Source organism: Scyliorhinus torazame, chromosome 25 (genome assembly GCF_047496885.1).
Source record: "Scyliorhinus torazame isolate Kashiwa2021f chromosome 25, sScyTor2.1, whole genome shotgun sequence".
In the NCBI taxonomy this organism is placed as follows: Eukaryota; Metazoa; Chordata; class Chondrichthyes; order Carcharhiniformes; family Scyliorhinidae; genus Scyliorhinus; species Scyliorhinus torazame.
The window spans coordinates 48244954-48263530 of record NC_092731.1 but is presented as its reverse complement, the minus strand read 5'-3'; the positions used below and the strand labels follow the sequence as shown (position 1 = coordinate 48263530).

The 18577-nt window shown below is 61.0% G+C and overlaps 1 protein-coding gene across 1 annotated transcript in view; it reads right to left on the bottom strand.

The window, feature by feature from the left end:
* The window catches only part of LOC140402569 (integrin alpha-X-like), a 124061-nt gene extending 107446 nt beyond the window's left edge, over nt 1-16615 (bottom strand). Inside the window, exons 1-2 of the mRNA XM_072490419.1 lie at nt 16392-16615; nt 12767-12874 (exon numbers count right to left, since the gene is read on the bottom strand). Of these exons, the coding sequence (XP_072346520.1) occupies nt 12767-12874; nt 16392-16514 (231 nt within the window). The 5' untranslated portion in view covers nt 16515-16615. The remainder of the gene's footprint in view (nt 1-12766; nt 12875-16391) is intronic.
* Between the last annotated feature and the right edge of the window lie 1962 nt (nt 16616-18577).

Genomic DNA, 18577 nt, shown 5'->3' with positions numbered 1-18577 from the left:
CACTCTCTCTCCCTCACGCACTCTCGCCCTCTCCCGCCCTCACGCACTCTCCCGCCCTCACGCACTCTCTCTCCCTCACGCACTCTCCCGCCCTCACGCACTCTCTCGCCCTCACGCACTCTCTCGCCCTCACGCACTCTCCCGCCCTCACGCACTCTCCCGCCCTCACGCACTCTCCCGCCCTCACGCACTCTCCCGCCCTCACGCACTCTCGCCCTCTCCTGCCCTCACGCACTCTCCCGCCCTCACGCACTCTCCCGCCCTCACGCACTCTCCCGCCCTCACGCACTCTCCCGCCCTCACGCACTCTCGCTCTCCCGCCCTCACGCACTCTCCCGCCCCCACGCACTCTCACGCCCTCACGCACTCTCCCGCCCTCACGCACTCTCGCCCTCTCCCGCCCTCACGCACTCTCGCCCTCTCCCGCCCTCACGCACTCTTGCCCTCTCCCGCCCTCACGCACTCTCGCCCTCTCCTGCCCTCACGCACTCTCTCTCCCTCACCCACTCTCCTGCCCTCACGCACTCTCCCGCCCTCACACACTCTCCCGCCCTCACGCACTCTCTCTCCCTCACCCACTCTCCTGCCCTCACGCACTCTCGCCCTCTCCCGTCCTCACGCACTCTCTCGCCCTCACGCACTCTCCCGCCCTCACGCACTCTCCCGCCCTCACGCACTCTCTCGCCCTCACGCACTCTCTCGCCCTCACGCACTCTCTCGCCCTCACGCACTCTCTCGCCCTCACGCACTCTCCCGCCCTCACGCACTCTCGCCCTCTCCCGCCCTCACGCACTCTCTCGCCCCCACGCACTCTCCCGCACTCACGCACTCTCCCGCACTCACGCACTCTCGCCCTCTCCCGCCCTCACGCACTCTCTCGCCCTCACGCACTCTCCCGCCCTCACGCACTCTCCCGCCCTCACGCACTCTCCCGCCCTCACGCACTCTCGCCCTCTCCCGCCCTCACGCACTCTCGCCCTCTCCTGCCCTCACGCACTCTCTCTCCCTCACCCACTCTCCTGCCCTCACGCACTCTCGCCCTCTCCCGCCCTCACGCACTCTCTCGCCCTCACGCACTCTCCCGCCCTCACGCACTCTCTCGCCCTCACGCACTCTCTCGCCCTCACGCACTCTCTCGCCCTCACGCACTCTCCCGCCCTCACGCACTCTCGCCCTCTCCCGCCCTCACGCACTCTCTCGCCCTCACGCACTCTCTCGCCCCCACGCACTCTCCCGCACTCACGCACTCTCGCCCTCTCCCGCCCTCACGCACTCTCTCGCCCTCACGCACTCTCTCTCCCTCACGCACTCTTGCCCTCTCCCGCCCTCACGCACTCTCCCGCCCTCACGCACTCTCTCGCCCTCACGCACTCTCTCTCCCTCACGCACTCTTGCCCTCTCCCGCCCTCACGCACTCTCCCGCCCTCACGCCCTCACGCACTCTCCCGCCCTCACGCACTCTCCCGCCCTCACGCACTCTCTCGCCCCCACGCACTCTCTCGGCCCCACGCACTCTCCCACCCTCACGCACTCTCTCACCCTCACGCACTCTCTCACCCTCACGCACTCTCTCACCCTCACGCACTCTCGCCCTCACGCACTCTCTCGCCCTCACGCACTCTCCCGCCCTCACGCACTCTCCCGCCCTCACGCACTCTCCCGCCCTCACGCACTCTCCCGCCCTCACGCACTCTCCCGCCCTCACGCACTCTCGCCCTCTCCCGCCCTCTCTCGCCCTCACGCACTCTCCCGCCCTCACGCACTCTCACGCCCTCACGCACTCTCTCTCCCTCACGCACTCTCTCTCCCTCACGCACTCTCGCCCTCTCCCGCCCTCATGCACTCTCGCCCTCTCCCGCCCTCACGCACTCTCTCGCCCTCACGCACTCTCGCCCTCTCCCGCCCTCACGCACTCTCTCGCCCTCACGCACTCTCCCGCCCTCACGCACTCTCCCGCCCTCACGCACTCTCGCCCTCTCCCGCCCTCACGCACTCTCTCCCTCACGCACTCTCGCCCTCTCCCGCCCTCACGCACTCTCTCGCCCTCACGCACTCTCTCGCCCTCACGCACTCTCTCTCCCTCACGCACACTCGCCCTCTCCCGCCCTCACGCACTCTCGCCCTCTCCCGCCCTCACGCACTCACTCGCCCTCACGCACTCTCGCCCTCTCCCGCCGTCACGCACTCTCGCCCTCTCCCGCCCTCACGCACTCTCTCTCCCTCACGCACTCTTGCCCTCTCCCGCCCTCACGCACTCTCTCGCCCTCACGTACTCTCTCGCCCTCTCGCACACTCCCGCCCTCACGCACTCTCCCGCCCTCAAGCACTCTCCCGCCCTCAAGCACTCTCTCGCCTTCACGCACTCTCCCGCCCTCACGCACTCTCCCGCCCTCTCCCGCCCTCACGCACTCTCTCGCCCTAACACACTCTCTCGCCCTCACGCCCTCTCGCCCTCACGCACTCTCGCCCTCACGCACTCTCTCGCCCTCTCGCACACTCCCGCCCTCACGCACTCTCCCGCCCTCACGCACTCTCCCGCCCTCACGCACTCTCCCGCCCTCACGCACTCTCTCGCCCTCACGCCCTCTCGCCCACACGCACTCTCTCGCCCTCTCGCCCTCACGCACTCTCCCGCCCTCACGCACTCTCCCGCCCTCACGCACTCTCTCGCCCTCATGCACTCTCGCCCTCACGCACTCTCCCGCCCTCACGCACTCTCCCGCCCTCACGCACTCTCGCCCTCACGCACTCTCTCGCCCTCTCGCACACTCCCGCCCTCACGCACACTCCCGCCCTCACTCACTCTCCCGCCCTCACGCACTCTCCCGCCCTCACGCACTCTCTCGCCCTCACGCCCTCTCGCCCTCTCGCCCTCACGCACTCTCTCGCCCTCTCGCCCTCACGCACTCTCCCGCCCTCACGCACTCTCCCGCCCTCACGCACACTCCCGCCCTCACGCACACTCCCGCCCTCACGGACTCTCTCGCCCTCACGCACTCTCCCGCCCTCACGCACTCTCGCCCTCTCTCGCCCCCACGCACTCTCCCGCCCTCACGCACTCTCCCGCCCTCACGCACTCTCCCGCCCTCACGCACTCTCTCGCCCTCACGCACTCTCTCGCCCTCACGAACTCTCGCCCTCACGCACTCTCCCGCCCTCACGCCCTCTCCCGCTCTCTCCCGCCCTCACGCACTCTCCCGCCCTCATGCACTCTCCCGCCCTCACGCACTCTCCCGCCCTCATGCACTCTCGCACTCTCCCGCCCTCACGCACTCTCCCGCCCTCACGCACTCTCCCGCCCTCACGCACTCTCCCGCCCTCACGCACTCTCGCCCTCACGCACTCTCGCCCTCACGCACTCTCCTGCCCTCACGCACTCTCGCCCTCACGCACTCTCTCGCCCTCACACACTCTCTCGCCCTCACGCACTCTCTCGCCCTCACGCACTCCCTCGCCCTCACCCACTCTCGCCCTAACCCTCTCTCGCCCTCACGCACTCTCTCGCCCTCACGCACTCTCCCGCCCTCACGCACTCTCCCGCCCTCACGCACTCTCCCGCCCTCACGCACTCTCGCCCTCACGCACTCTCCCGCCCTCACCCTCACGCACTCTCTCGCCCTCACGCACTCTCGCCCTCACCCACTCTCGCCGTCACGCACTCTCTCGCCCTCACGCACTCTCGCCCTCACGCACTCTCTCGCCCTCACGCACTCTCCCGCCCTCACGCACTCTCGCCCTCACGCACTCTCGCCCTCACGCACTCTCGCCCTCACGCACTCTCCCGCCCTCACGCACTCTCTCGCCCTCACGCACTCTCCCGCCCTCACGCACTCTCGCCCTCACGCACTCTCTCGCCCTCACGCACTCTCTCGCCCTCACGCACTCTCCCGCCCTCACGCACTCTCTCGCCCTCACGCACTCTCGCCCTCTCCCGCCCTCACGCACTCTCCCACCCTCACGCACTCTCCCGCCCTCACGCACTCTCTCGCCCTCACGCACTCTCGCCCTCACGCACTCTCGCCCTCACGCACTCTCCCGCCCTCACGCACTCTCCCGCCCTCACGCACTCTCCCGCCCTCACGCACTCTCTCGCCCTCACGCACTCTCTCGCCCTCACGCACTCTCTCGCCCTCACGCACTCTCTCGCCCTCACGCACTCCCGCCCTCACGCACTCTCCCGCCCTCACGCACTCTCCCGCCCTCACGCACTCTCCCGCCCTCACGCACTCTCCCGCCCTCACGCACTCTCTCGCCTTCACGCACTCTCTCGCCCTCACGCACTCTCTCGCCCTCACGAACTCACGCCCTCACGCCCTCTCCGCCCTCACGCACACTCGCCCTCACGCACTCTCCCGCCCTCACGCACTCTCGCTCTCACGCACTCTCCCGCCCTCATGCACTCTCCCGCCCTCACCCACTCTCCCGCCCTCTCGCCCTCACGAACTCTCGCCCTCACGCCCTCTCCCGCCCTCACGCACTCTCGCCCTCTCTCGCCCACACGCACTCTCGCCCTCACGCACTCTCTCGCCCCCACGCACTCTCCCGCCCTCACGCACTCTCGCCCTCTCTCGCCCCCACGCACTCTCCCGCCCTCACGCACTCTCCCGCCCTCACGCACTCTCCCGCCCTCACGCACTCACTCGCCCTCACGCACTCTCTCGCCCTCACGCACTCTCTCGCCCTCACGCACTCTCCCGCCCTCACGCACTCTCCCGCCCTCACGCACTCTCCCGCCCTCACGCACTCTCCCGCCCTCACGCACTCTCCCGCCCTCACGCACTCTCCCGCCCTCACGCACTCTCCCGCCCTCACGCACTCTCCCGCCCTCACGCACTCTCCCGCCCTCACGCACTCTCCCGCCCTCACGCACTCTCTCACCCTCACCCACTCTCGCCCTCACGCACTCTCTCACCCTCACTCTCTCTCGCCCTCACGCACTCTCTCGCCCTCACGCACTCTCTCGCCCTCACGCACTCTCTCGCCCTCACGCACTCTCCCGCTCTCACGCACTCTCTCGCTCTCACGCACTCTCTCGCCCTCACGCTCTCTCGCCCTCACCCACTCTCGCCCTCACGCACTCTCGCCCTCATGCTCGCTCGCCCTCACGCTCTCTCACCCTCACGCTCTCTCTCCCTCACGCTCTCTCTCCCTCACGCTCTCTCTCCCTCACGCTCTCTCTCCCTCACGCTCTCTCTCCCTCACGCTCTCTCTCCCTCACGCACTCTCTCTCGTGCTCTCCCTCTCGCGCTCTCTCTCTCATGCTCTCTCTCTCACACGCTGTCTCAGTCTCATGCTTGCTCTCTCACGATCTCTCTCACGCTTGCTCTCTCTTTCTCACACTCTCTCTTTCGTACGCTGTCTCTCTCTCACGCTCTCTCTCGCACGCTGTCTCAGTCTCACGCTCTCTCATGCTCTCTCTCTCTCACCCTCTTTCTCTCTCACGCTCTCTCTCATGCTCGCTCTCTCTTTCTCACACTCTCTCTCTTACGCTGTCTCTCTCTCACGCTCTCTCTCTCACGCTGTCTCAGTCTCACGCTCTCTCTCTCTCACGCTCTCTCTCTCTCACGCTCTCTCTCTCTCTCACGTGCTCTCTCTCGCTCTCTCTCACACTCTCTCTCTTTCTCACACCCTCTCTCTCTCACGCTCTTTCTCTCTCATGCTCTCTCTCTATTATACTCGCTCTCCCTCAGGCTCCCTATCTCACTCTCTCTCTCACGCTCTCTCCTCTCATGCTCACTCCCTCTGATGCTCACTCCCTTTCATGCTCGCTCGCTCTCTCGCGCTCTCTCTATCGCGCTCTCTCTCGCGCTCTCTCTCTCGCGCTCTCTCTCTCGCGCTCTCTCTCTCGCGCTCTCTCTCTCGCGCTCTCTCTCTCTCGCTCTCTCTCTCACGCTCTCTCTCTCACGCTCTCTATCTCTCTCTCATGCTCTCTATCTCTCTCTCACGCTTTCTCTCTCTCACGCTTTCTCTCGCTCATGCTCTTTCTCTCACGCGGTCTGTTCCCAGAGTCCGGACTGTGTGGGACGCTGGTCCTTTCCGGGAGTCCGGACTGTGTGGGACGCTGGTCCTTTCCGGGAGTCCGGACTGTGTGGGACGCTGGTCCTTGCCCGGAGTCCGGACTGTGTGGGACGCTGGTCCTTTCCCGGAGTCCGGACTGTGTGGGACAATGTGAGGTGAGGGACGCCGTCAGTGTCCCTGCTGATTTCACCTGTGGGAAGTGCACCCATCTCCAGCTCCTCAGAAACCGCGTTAGGGAACTGGAGCTGGAGCTGGATGAACTTCGGATCATTCGGGAGTCAGAGGTGGTCATAGACAGAAGCTTCAGGGATGTAGTCACTCCGAAGAATCAAGATAGATGGGTGACGGTGAGAGGGGCTGGGAGGAAGCAGTCAGTGCAGGGATCCCCTGTGGTCGTTCTCCTTAGTAACAAGTATACCGCTTTGTACATATTGGTACTAACGACATAGGCAGGAAGGGGCATAAGGTCCTGCAGCAGGAGTTCAGGGAGCTAGGCAGAAAGTTAAAAGACAGGACCTCTAGGGTTGTAATCTCGGGATTGCTCCCTGTGCCACGTGCCAGTGAGGCTAGAAATAGGAAGATAGAGCAGCTAAACACGTGGCTAAATAGCTGGTGTAGGAGGGAGGGTTTCCGTTATCTGGAACACTGGGAGCTCTTCCGGGGCAGGTGTGACCTATATAAGAAGGATGGGTTGCATCTAAACCGGAGAGGCATAAATATCCTGGCCGCGAGGTTTGCTCGTGTCATGCGGGAGGGTTTAAACTAGTATGGCAAGGGGGTGGGCACAGGAGCAATAGGTCAGAAGGTAAGATAGTCAACATGGTTTTGTGAAGGGTAGGTCGTGCCTCACAAACCTTATAGAGTTCTTTGAGAAGGTGACCAAACAGATGGATGAGGGTAAAGCAGTTGATGTGCTGTATATGGATTTCAGTAAAGCGTTTGATAAGTTCCCCATGGTAGGCTTCTGCAGAAAATACGGAGGCATGGGATTCAGGGTGATTTAGCAGTTTGGATCAGAAATTGGCGAGCTGGAAGAAGACAAAGGGTTGTGGTTGATGGGAAATGTTCAGACTGGAGTCCAGTTACTAGTGGTGTACCACAAGGATCTGTTTTGGGGCCACTTTTGTCATTGTTTGTCATTTGACCTGGAGGAGGGCGTAGAAGGCGTAGAAGGATGGGTGAGTAAATTTGCAGATGACACTAAAGTCGGTGGGTTTGTGGACAGTGCGGAAGGATGTTACAAGTTACAGAGGGACATAGATGACTTGGGCAGCATGGTAGCATTGTGGATAGCACAAATGCTTCACAGCTCCAGGGTCCCAGGTTCGATTCCGGCTTGGGTCACTGTCTGTGCGGAGTCTGCACATCCTCCCAGTGTGTGCGTGGGTTTCCTCCGGGTGCTCCGGTTTCCTCCCACAGTTCAAAGATGTGCGGGTTAGGTGGATTGGCCATGCTAAATTGCCCATAGTGTCCAAAATTGCCCTTAGTTGGGTGGGGTTACTGGGTTGTGGGGATAGGGTGGAGGTGTGGACCTTGAGTGGGGTGCTCTTTCCGGGAGCCGGTGCGTACTCGATGGGCCGAATGGCCTCCTTCTGCACTGTAAATTCTGAGATAAGCTGCAGAGCTGGGCTGAGAGGTGGCAAATGCAGTTTAATGCAGAAAAGTGTGAGGTGATTCATTTTGGAAGGAATAACAGGAAGACAGAGTACTGGGCTAATGGTAAGATTCTTGGTAGTGTGGATGAGCAGAGAGATCTCGGTGTCCATGTACATAGATCCCTGAAATTTGCCACCCAGGTTGAGAGGGTTGTTAAACAGGCGTACGGTGTGTTAGCTTTTATTGGTAGAGGGATTGAGTTTCGGAGCCATGAGGTCATGTTGCAGCTATACAACACTCTGGTGCGGCTGCATTTGGAGTATTGCGTGCAATTCTGGTCGCCGCATTATAGAAAAGATGTGGAAGCATTGGAAAGGGTGCAGAGGAGATTTACCAGAATGTTGCCTGGTATGGAGGGAAGATCTTATGAGGAAAGGCTGAGGGACTTGAGGCTGTTTTTGTTCGAGAGAAGAAGGTTAAGAGGTGACTTAATTGAGGCATACAAGATGATCAGAGGATTGGATAGGGTGGACAGTGAGAGCCTTTTTCCTCGGATGGTGATGTCTAGCACGAGGGGACATAGCTTTAAATTGAGGGGAGATAGTTATAGGACAGATGTCAGAGGTAGGTTCTTTACTCAGAGAGTAGTAAGGGTGTGGAATGCCCTGCCTGCAACAGTAGTGGACTCGCCAACACTAAGGGCATTCAAATGGTCATTGGATAGACATATGGACGATAAGGGAATAGTGTAGATGGGCTTTAGAGTGGTTTCACAGGTCGGTGCAACATCGAGGGCCGAAGGGCCTGTACTGCGCTGTAATGTTCTATGTTCTATGAGTGGGACACGGGTCCAGTCGCTGGGAATTTTCACACCGCGATTATAAAGGCCAAACCTTCCTTTCCAGCTGCGTGCTGCTCTGTTCGGTTTTGGCCAGTGTGCGGGATGTAAAGGCGCCTCTGTACCGTCGGACATGCTATGTGCCAGGACCACTGTGATGCCGTACGGCGAGGCATCGCAAGTCAGAACAATGAACAGTACAACACAGGAACAGGCCGTTCGGCTCTCCAAGCCTGCGCTGATCACGTGTCCTATCTACACCAACCGCCTGGAGCCTTCTATACCCCGTCTGTTCATGTGTCAATCCAGACACGTGTTAAAGGTCACAACGTATCTGCCCCAACCGCCTCACTGGGCCGTGCATTCCAGACCACCACCACCACCCTGTGTAAAAAAACTTCCCCCGCACATCTCCACCGAACCTCCCCCACCCCCTCGCTCCCCCACCCCCACCCCGTCCCTCACCCCTCCCTCCCCCACCTCCCCTCCCCCTCACCCACCCCCCTCCCTCCCCCACCCCCACCCCGTCCTCCCTCACCCCCCCTCCCCCTCACCCACCCCCCTCCCTCCCCCCTACCCACCACTCCCCCCCACCCACCCCTCCCTCCCCCACCCCCTCCCTCCCCCACCCCCACCTCGTCCCTCACCCCTCCCTCCCCCACCCCCCCCTCCCCCACCCCCACCCCCCCTCCCCCTCACCCACCCCCCTCCCTCCCCCACCCCCACCCCATCCTCCCTCACCCCCCCTCCCTCACCCCCTACCCACCCCTCCCCCCACCCACCCCTCCCTCCCCCACCCACCCTCCCTCCACCCTACCCCCTCCCTCCCCCCCACCCCTCCCCTCCCCAGCCTCCCCTCCCCCCGCAGACTCCCTCCCTCCCCCCCAGCCCCTCTCCCTCCCCCCCCACCCACCCCTCCCCCCCACCCACCCACCCCTCCCTCCCCCCACCCACCCACCCCTCCCCCCCCACCCCCCTCCCTCCCCCCCTACCCACCCATCCCCCCCACCCACCCCTCCCTCCCCCACCCCTCCTCCCTCACCCCCAGCCTCCCTCCACCCTCCCCCTCCCTCCCCCCACCCCTCCCCTCCCCAGCCTCCCCTCCCCCCCAGCCTCCCTCCCTCCCCCCCAGCCCCTCTCCCTCCCCCCCACCCACCCCTCCCCCCACCCACCCACCCACCCCTCCCTCCCCCACCCCCACCCTCCCTCCCCCCCACCCTCCCTCCACCCCCACCCTCCCTCCACCCCCACCCTCCCTCCCCCTACCCCCTCTTTCCCCCCCACCCCTCCCCTCCCCAGCCCCCCTCCCCCCCCCAGCCTCCCTCCCTCCCCGCCCCAGCCCCCCTCCCTCCCCCCCTCCAGCCCCCCTCCCTCCCCCCCCCCCCCCCAGCTTTATAAACTTCCATCAGGTCGCCCCCTCAGCCTCCATCTCTCTCGGGAGAACAATCCCAGTTTATTGAATCTCTCCTCATAAGACATAGGAGCAGAATTAGGCCACTCGGCCCATCGAGTCCGCTCCGCCATTCAATCATGGCTGATATTTTCTCATCCCCATTCTCCTGCCTTCTCCCCATAACCCCTGAACCCCTTATTAATCTAGAACCTATCTATAAGACCATAAGACATAGGAGCGGAAGTAAGGCCATTCGGCCCATCGAGTCCACTCCACCATTCAATCATGGCTGATTTCAACTCCATTTACCCGCTCTCTCTCCATAGCCCTTAATTCCTCGTGAAATCAAGAATTTATCAACTTCTGTCTCAAAGACACTCAACGTCCCGGCCTCCACCGCCCTCTGTGGCAATGAATTCCACAGACCCACCACTCTCTGGCTGAAGAAATTTCTCCTCATCTCTGTTCTAAGGTGACTCCCTTTTATTCTAAGGCTGTGCCCCCGGGTCCTAGTCTCCCCTGCTAATGGAAACAACTTCCCTACATCCACCCTATCGAAGCCATTCATTATCTTGTAAGTTTCTATTAGATCTCCCCTCAACCTCCTAAACTCCAATGAATATAATCCCAGGATCCTCAGATGTTCATCATATGTTAGGCCTACCATTCCTGGGATCATCGTGTGAATCTCCGCTGGACCCGCTCCAGTGCCAGTATGCCCTTCCTGACGTGTGGGGCCCAAAATTGCTCACAGTATTCTAAATGGGGCCTAACTAATGCTTTATAAAGCTTCAGAAGTACATCCCTGCTTTTATATTCCAAGCCTCTTGAGATGAATGACAACATTGCATTTGCTTTCTTAATTACGGACTCAACCTGCAAGTTTACCTTTAGAGAATCCTGGACTAGGACTCCCAAGTCCCTTTGCACTTCAGCATTATGAATTTTGTCACCGTTTAGAAAATAGTCCATGCCTCTATTCTTTTTTCCAAAGTGCAAGTCCTCGCACTTGCCCACGTTGAATTTCATCAGCCATTTCTTGGACCACTCTCCTAAACTGTCTAAATCTTTCTCCAGCCTCCCCACCTCCTCCATACTACCTGCCCCCCCACCTATCTTTGTATCATCGGCAAACTTAGCCAGAATGCCCCCAGTCCCGTCATCTAGATCGTTAATATATAAAGAGAACAGCTGTGGCCCCAACACTGAACCCTGCGGGACACCACTCGTCACCGGTTGCCATTCCGAAGAAGAACCTTTTATCCCAACTCTCTGCCTTCTGCCTGACAGCCAATCGTCAATCCAGGTTAGTACCTTGCCTCGAATACCATGGGCCCTTTTTTACTCAGCAGTCTCCCGTGAGGCACCTTATCAAAGGCCTTTTGGAAGTCAAGATAGATAACATCCATTGACTCTCCTTGGTCTAACCTATTTGTTATCTCTTCAAAGAACTCTAACAGGTTTGTCAGGCACGACCTCCCATTACTAAATCCATGCCGACTTGTCCTAATCCGACCCTGTACTTCCAAGAATTTAGAAATCTCATCTTTAACAATGGATTCTAGAATCTTGCCAACAACCGAGGGTAGGCTAATTGGACTATAATTTTCCATCTTTTTCCTTGTTCCCTTCTTGAACAGGGGGGTTACAACAGCGATTTTCCAATCCTTTGGGACTTTCCCTGACTCCAGTGACTTTTGAAAGATCATAACTAACGCCTCCACTATTTCTTCAGCTATCTCCTTTAGAACTCTAGGATGTAGCCCATCTGGGCCCGGAGATTTATCAATTTTTAGACCTTTTAGTTTCTCTAGCACTTTCTCCTTTGTGATGGCTACCATATTCAACTCTGCCCCCTGACTCTCCGGAATTGTTGGGATATTACTCATGTCTTCTACTGTGAAGACTGACGCAAAGTACTTATTTATTAGGGGTGGTGGGGGGGGGTGGGGGGGTGGGGGGGTGGGGGAAATAAACAGTTTCAGAAGGTAAGTAACTATTTGCAGAGAGTGAGATAAAGGCGACCGTCCTCTGCCGCTCCAGACCCAAGACTGACAAGGAAAACCTGCGCTCAGCCCAGGATCTGTGCCCTCCAACCCGATGGGACGAACGGGTTCTGCCATTTATTTTACAGCTTCCAGCTGAATTGGATCGACCAAAATGCATCACCTCGCATTTGTCCAGGTTAAACTCCATCTGCCATTTCTCTGCCCAATTTTGCAGTCTATCTATATCCTGTTGTATTCTCTGACAATCTTCATCACTATCTGCAACTCCTGCAATCTTAGTATCATCCGCAAACTTGCTAATCAGACCCGCTACGTTTTCTTCCACATCATCCCCCCCTCTATACTCCCAACCACACCCCACCCCCAGACAGCAGTGACCCCCAGGCAGCAGTGACCCCCAGACAGCAGTGACCCCCAGGCAGCAGTGACCCCCAGACAGCAGTGACCCCCAGACAGCAGTGACCCCCAGGCAGCAGTGACCCCCAGACAGCAGTGACCCCCAGGCAGCAGTGACCCCCAGACAGCAGTGACCCCCAGACAGCAGTGACCCCCAGACAGCAGTGACCCCCAGGCAGCAGTGACCCCCAGACAGCAGTGACCCCCAGACAGCAGTGACCCCCAGACAGCAGTGACCCCCAGGCAGCAGTGACCCCCAGGCAGCAGTGACCCCCAGGCAGCAGTGACCCCCAGGCAGCAGTGACCCCCAGACAGCAGTGACCCCCAAACAGCAGTGACCCCCAGACAGCAGTGACCCCCAGGCAGCAGTGACCCCCAGACAGCAGTGACCCCCAGGCAGCAGTGACCCCCAGACAGCAGTGACCCCCAAACAGCAGTGACCCCCAGACAGCAGTGTCCCCCAGACAGCAGTGACCTCCAGACATCAGTGACCCCCAACCCCAATCCCACACTGACCGGTGTTATCTGGGACACGGACACGTTCCATAGGGATTTGTTGCCGATTCTCGTTGGGAAAGTCAGCTTGACTCGGATTGGGAGCGAGCGCGGAGCCAGATTCTCCACCTGTCAATGTGTCAAACAGCAATGAGCGAGAGGCAGGTACAACCATTCCCCTCCCCCCTCACCCATCCCTCCCTCTCCCCCTCCCCCTCATCCCTCCCCACCATCTCTCCCCCTGCACCCCTCCCTGCCCCTCCACCCCTCCCCTCCATCACTCCCCTCAACCCCTCCCCTCCCCCTCCCTCCCATCCCCTCCATCACCCCCCTCCCCCTCCATCCCTCCACTCTCCCTCTCCCCCTCCACCCCTCCCCCTCCCTCAGCTCCCCCTCCCTCAGCCCCCCTCTCTCAGCCCCCCTCCCTCAGCCCCCCTCCCTCAGCTCCCCCTCCCTCAGCTCCCCCTCCCTCAGCTCCCCCTCCCTCAGCTCCCCCTCCCTCAGCTCCCCCTCCCTCAGCTCCCCCTCCCTCAGCCCCCTCTCCCTCAGCTCCCTCTCCCTCAGCTCCCTCTCCCTCAGCTCCCCCTCCCTCAGTTCCCCGTCCCTCAGCTCCCCCTCCCTCAGCTCCCCCTCCCTCAGCTCCCTCTCCCTCAGCTCCCCCTCCCTCAGCTCCCTCTCCCTCAGCCCCCTTTCCCTCAGCTCCCCGTCCCTCAGCTCCCCCTCCCTCAGCTCCCTCTCCCTCAGCTCCCCGTCCCTCAGCTCCCTCTCCCTCAGCCCCCTCTCCCTCAGCCCCCTTTCCCTCAGCTCCCCGTCCCTCAGCTCCCCGTCCCTCAGCTCCCTCTCCCTCAGCCCCCTTTCCCTCAGCTCCCCGTCCCTCAGCTCCCTTTCCCTCAGCTCCCTCTCCCTCAGCTCCCTCTCCCTCAGCTCCCTCTCCCTCAGCTCCCCGTCCCTCAGCTCCCTTTCCCTCAGCTCCCCCTCCCTCAGCCCCCTTTCCCTCAGCTCCCTGTCCCTCAGCTCCCCGTCCCTCAGCTCCCCGTCCCTCAGCTCCCCCTCCCTCAGCTCCCCCTCCCTCAGCTCCCTCTCCCTCAGCTCCCTCTCCCTCAGCTCCCTCTCCCTCAGCTCCCTCTCCCTCAGTTCCCCCTCCCTCAGCTCCCCGTCCCTCAGCTCCCTCTCCCTCAGCCCCCTCGCCCTCAGCTCCCCGTCCCTCAGCTTTCTCCCTCAGCTCCCTCTCCCTCAGCTCCCTCTCCCTCAGCTCCCTCTCCCTCAGCTCCCTCTCCCTCAGCTCCCTCTCCCTCAGCTCCCCGTCCCACAGCTCCCCGTCCCTCAGCTTTCTCCCTCAGCTCCCTCTCCCTCAGCTCCCTCTCCCTCAGCTCCCTCTCCCTCAGCTCCCTCTCCCTCAGCTCCCTCTCCCTCAGCTCCCCGTCCCTCAGCTCCCCGTCCCTCAGCTCCCCCTCCCTCAGCCCCCTTTCCCTCAGCTCCCCCTCCCTCAGCCCCCTCTCCCTCAGCCCCCTCTCCCTCAGCTCACTTTCCCTCAGCTCCCTCTCCCTCAGCTCCCCCTCCCTCAGCTCCCCCTCCCTCAGCTCCCCCTCCCTCAGCTCCCTCTCCCTCAGCTCCCTCTCCCTCAGCTCCCCCTCCCTCAGCTCCCCCTCCCTCAGCTCCCCCTCCCTCAGCTCCCTCTCCCTCAGCTCCCTTTCCCTCAGCTCCCCCTCCCTCAGCTCCCCCTCCCTCAGCTCCCCCTCCCTCAGCTCCCCCTCCCTCAGCTCCCCCTCCCTCAGCTCCCCCTCCCTCAGCTCCCCCTCCCTCAGCTCCCCCTCCCTCAGCCCCCTCTCCCTCAGCTCCCTCTCCCTCAGCTCCCTCTCCCTCAGCTCCCCCTCCCTCAGTTCCCCGTCCCTCAGCTCCCCCTCCCTCAGCTCCCCCTCCCTCAGCTCCCTCTCCCTCAGCTCCCCCTCCCTCAGCTCCCTCTCCCTCAGCCCCCTTTCCCTCAGCTCCCCCGTCCCTCAGCTCCCCCTCCCTCAGCTCCCTCTCCCTCAGCTCCCCGTCCCTCAGCTCCCTCTCCCTCAGCCCCCTCTCCCTCAGCCCCCTTTCCCTCAGCTCCCCGTCCCTCAGCTCCCCGTCCCTCAGCTCCCTCTCCCTCAGCCCCCTTTCCCTCAGCTCCCCGTCCCTCAGCTCCCTTTCCCTCAGCTCCCTCTCCCTCAGCTCCCTCTCCCTCAGCTCCCTCTCCCTCAGCTCCCCGTCCCTCAGCTCCCTTTCCCTCAGCTCCCCCTCCCTCAGCCCCCTTTCCCTCAGCTCCCTGTCCCTCAGCTCCCCGTCCCTCAGCTCCCCGTCCCTCAGCTCCCCCTCCCTCAGCTCCCCCTCCCTCAGCTCCCTCTCCCTCAGCTCCCTCTCCCTCAGCTCCCTCTCCCTCAGCTCCCTCTCCCTCAGCTCCCTCTCCCTCAGTTCCCCCTCCCTCAGCTCCCCGTCCCTCAGCTCCCTCTCCCTCAGCCCCCTCGCCCTCAGCTCCCCGTCCCTCAGCTTTCTCCCTCAGCTCCCTCTCCCTCAGCTCCCTCTCCCTCAGCTCCCTCTCCCTCAGCTCCCTCTCCCTCAGCTCCCTCTCCCTCAGCTCCCCGTCCCTCGGCTCCCCGTCCCTCAGCTTTCTCCCTCAGCTCCCTCTCCCTCAGCTCCCTCTCCCTCAGCTCCCTCTCCCTCAGCTCCCTCTCCCTCAGCTCCCTCTCCCTCAGCTCCCCGTCCCTCAGCTCCCCGTCCCTCAGCTCCCCCTCCCTCAGCCCCCTTTCACTCAGCTCCCCCTCCCTCAGCCCCCTCTCCCTCAGCTCCCTTTCCCTCAGCTCCCCCTCCCTCAGCTCCCTCTCCCTCAGCTCCCTCTCCCTCAGCTCCCTCTCCCTCAGCTCCCCCTCCCTCAGCTCCCTCTCCCTCAGCTCCCCGTCCCTCAGCTCCCCCTCCCTCAGCCCCCTTTCCCTCAGCTCCCCCTCCCTCAGCCCCCTCTCCCTCAGCCCCCTCTCCCTCAGCTCCCTTTCCTCAGCTCCCTCTCCCTCAGCTCCCCCTCCCTCAGCTCCCCCTCCCTCAGCTCCCTCTCCCTCAGCTCCCTTTCCCTCAGCTCCCCCTCCCTCAGCTCCCCCTCCCTCAGCTCCCCCTCCCTCAGCTCCTCTCCCTCAGCTCCCTTTCCCTCAGCTCCCTCTCCCTCAGCTCCCTCTCCCTCAGCTCCTCTCCCTCAGCTCCCTCTCCCTCAGCTCCCTCTCCCTCAGCTCCCCGTCCCTCAGCTCCCCGTCCCTCAGCTCCCCCTCCCTCAGCCCCCTTTCCCTCAGCTCCCCCTCCCTCAGCCCCCTCTCCCTCAGCCCCCTCTCCCTCAGCTCCCTTTCCCTCAGCTCCCTCTCCCTCAGCTCCCCCTCCCTCAGCTCCCCCTCCCTCAGCTCCCCCTCCCTCAGCTCCCTCTCCCTCAGCTCCCTCCCATTGGACATTACCAGACTGAGGCTCTGTCTCTGCCAAAGTGAGTCTGTAACATCCAAGCGGGGGCCTGAGGCCCACTCGGGGCTCACACCCAGACCCAGACAGACCCAGACCCAGACCGACCCAGACAGACCCAGTGCCAGACGGCGGACCCAGTCCCAGACAGACCCAATCGCAGACGGCAATGTCAATGAGTCTGCCTCACCTTGTAGGAGTGTTTGACCAGCCGCTCCTCCTGATGTCCGGCTCTGAAGATAACGTGTCGGGTGCATTCGATTCTGCTGGGGGAGAGGACATCCCGGGTCAGTGACCAGTTTGCAGAGACCATTCCTGACCAAGGCAGCCCTGAAGCAGAGCCCGGGTGGCAGGAGTGTGACACAGAATTAGGGCGGTACCCACAGCAGCTTGTCTGCACATTCTGGGACTGGCCGGCAACACACGAGAAAGAACAGTAACACTTAGCAACAACTACCACAACATGGGGCAGACTGGGACAAGCTGCCAGTATTCTTCCAGCAGACTGGTTTAGCACACAGGGCTATATCGCTGACTTTTAAAGCAGACCAAGGCAGGCCAGCAGCACGGTTCAATTCCCGTATCAGCCTCCCCGAACAGTGCCGGAATGTGGCGACTAGGGGCTTTTTTTCACAGAAACATCATTGAAGCCTACTTGTGATAATAAGCGATTTTCATTTCATTTCATTTCAAGTTATGAGGAAAATAAATCAAGGCACTCAAAATCAAAAGCCGTGTCAGAAGACTTATTAAGGAGAAAGTAGCAGAAGGCAGAGTAGCAACACCTGAACAAGCTGCAGAGTAACCAGAGACACAGACTGCAGAGTAACCAGAGACACAGACTGCAGAGTAACCAGACACACGGACTGCAGAGTAACCAGAGACACAGACTGCAGAGTAACCAGAGACACAGACTGCATAGTAACCAGAGACACAGACTGCAGAGTAACCAGACACACGGACTGCAGAGTAACCAGAGAGACAGACTGCAGAGTAACCAGAGAGACACAGGCTGCAGAGTAACCAGAGACACAGACTGCAGAGTAACCAGAGAGACAGATTGCAGAGTTACCAGAGACACAGACTGCAGAGTAACCAGACACACGGACTGCAGAGTAACCAGAGAGACAGACTGCAGAGTAACCAGAGACACAGACTGCAGAGTAACCAGGACAGACAGACTGCAGAGTAACCAGAGACACAGACTGCAGAGTAACCAGAGACACAGACTGCAGAGTAACCAGAGAGACAGATTGCAGAGTAACCAGAGAGACACAGACTGCAGAGTAACCAGAGACACAGACTGCAGAGTAACCAGAGACACAGGCTGCAGAGTAACCAGAGACACAGACTGCAGAGTAACCAGAGAGACACAGACTGCAAAGTAACCAGAGAGACAGACTGCAGAGTAACCAGAGACACAGACTGCAGAGTAACCAGAGACACAGACTGCAGAGTAACCAGAGACACGGACTGCAGAGTAACCAGACAGACAGACTGCAGAGTAACCAGAGACACAGACTGCAGAGTAACCAGAGACACAGACTGCAGAGTAACCAGAGAGACAGATTGCAGAGTAACCAGAGACACAGGCTGCAGAGTAACCAGAGACACGGACTGCAGAGTAACCAGACAGACAGACTGCAGAGTAACCAGAGACACAGACTGCAGAGTAACCAGAGACACAGACTGCAGAGTAAACCAGAGACACAGACTGCAGAGTAACCAGAGAGACAGACTGCAGAGTAACCAGAGACACAGGCTGCAGAGTAACCAGAGACACGGACTGCAGAGTAACCAGACAGACAGACTGCAGAGTAACCAGAGACACAGACTGCAGAGTAACCAGAGACACAGACTGCAGAGTAACCAGAGAGACAGATTGCAGAGTAACCAGAGACACAGACTGCAGAGTAACCAGAGAGACAGACTGCAGAGTAACCAGAGACACAGGCTGCAGAGTAACCAGAGAGACACAGACTGCAAAGTAACCAGAGACACAGACTGCAGAGTAACCAGAGACACAGACTGCAGAGTAACCAGAGACAGACTGCAGGGTAACCAGAGAGACAGGCTGCAGAGTAACCAGAGACACAGACTGCAGAGTAACCAGAGAGACAGACTGCAGAGTAACCAGAGAGACAGACTGCAGAGTAACCAGAGACACAGACTGCAGAGTAACCAGAGACACAGACTGCAGAGTAACCAGAGAGACACAGACTGCAGAGGAACCAGAGACACAGACTGCAGAGTAACCAGAGAGACACAGACTGCAGAGTAACCAGAGACAGACTGCAGGGTAACCAGAGAGACAGGCTGCAGAGTAACCAGAGACACAGACTGCAGAGTAACCAGAGAGACAGACTGCAGAGTAAC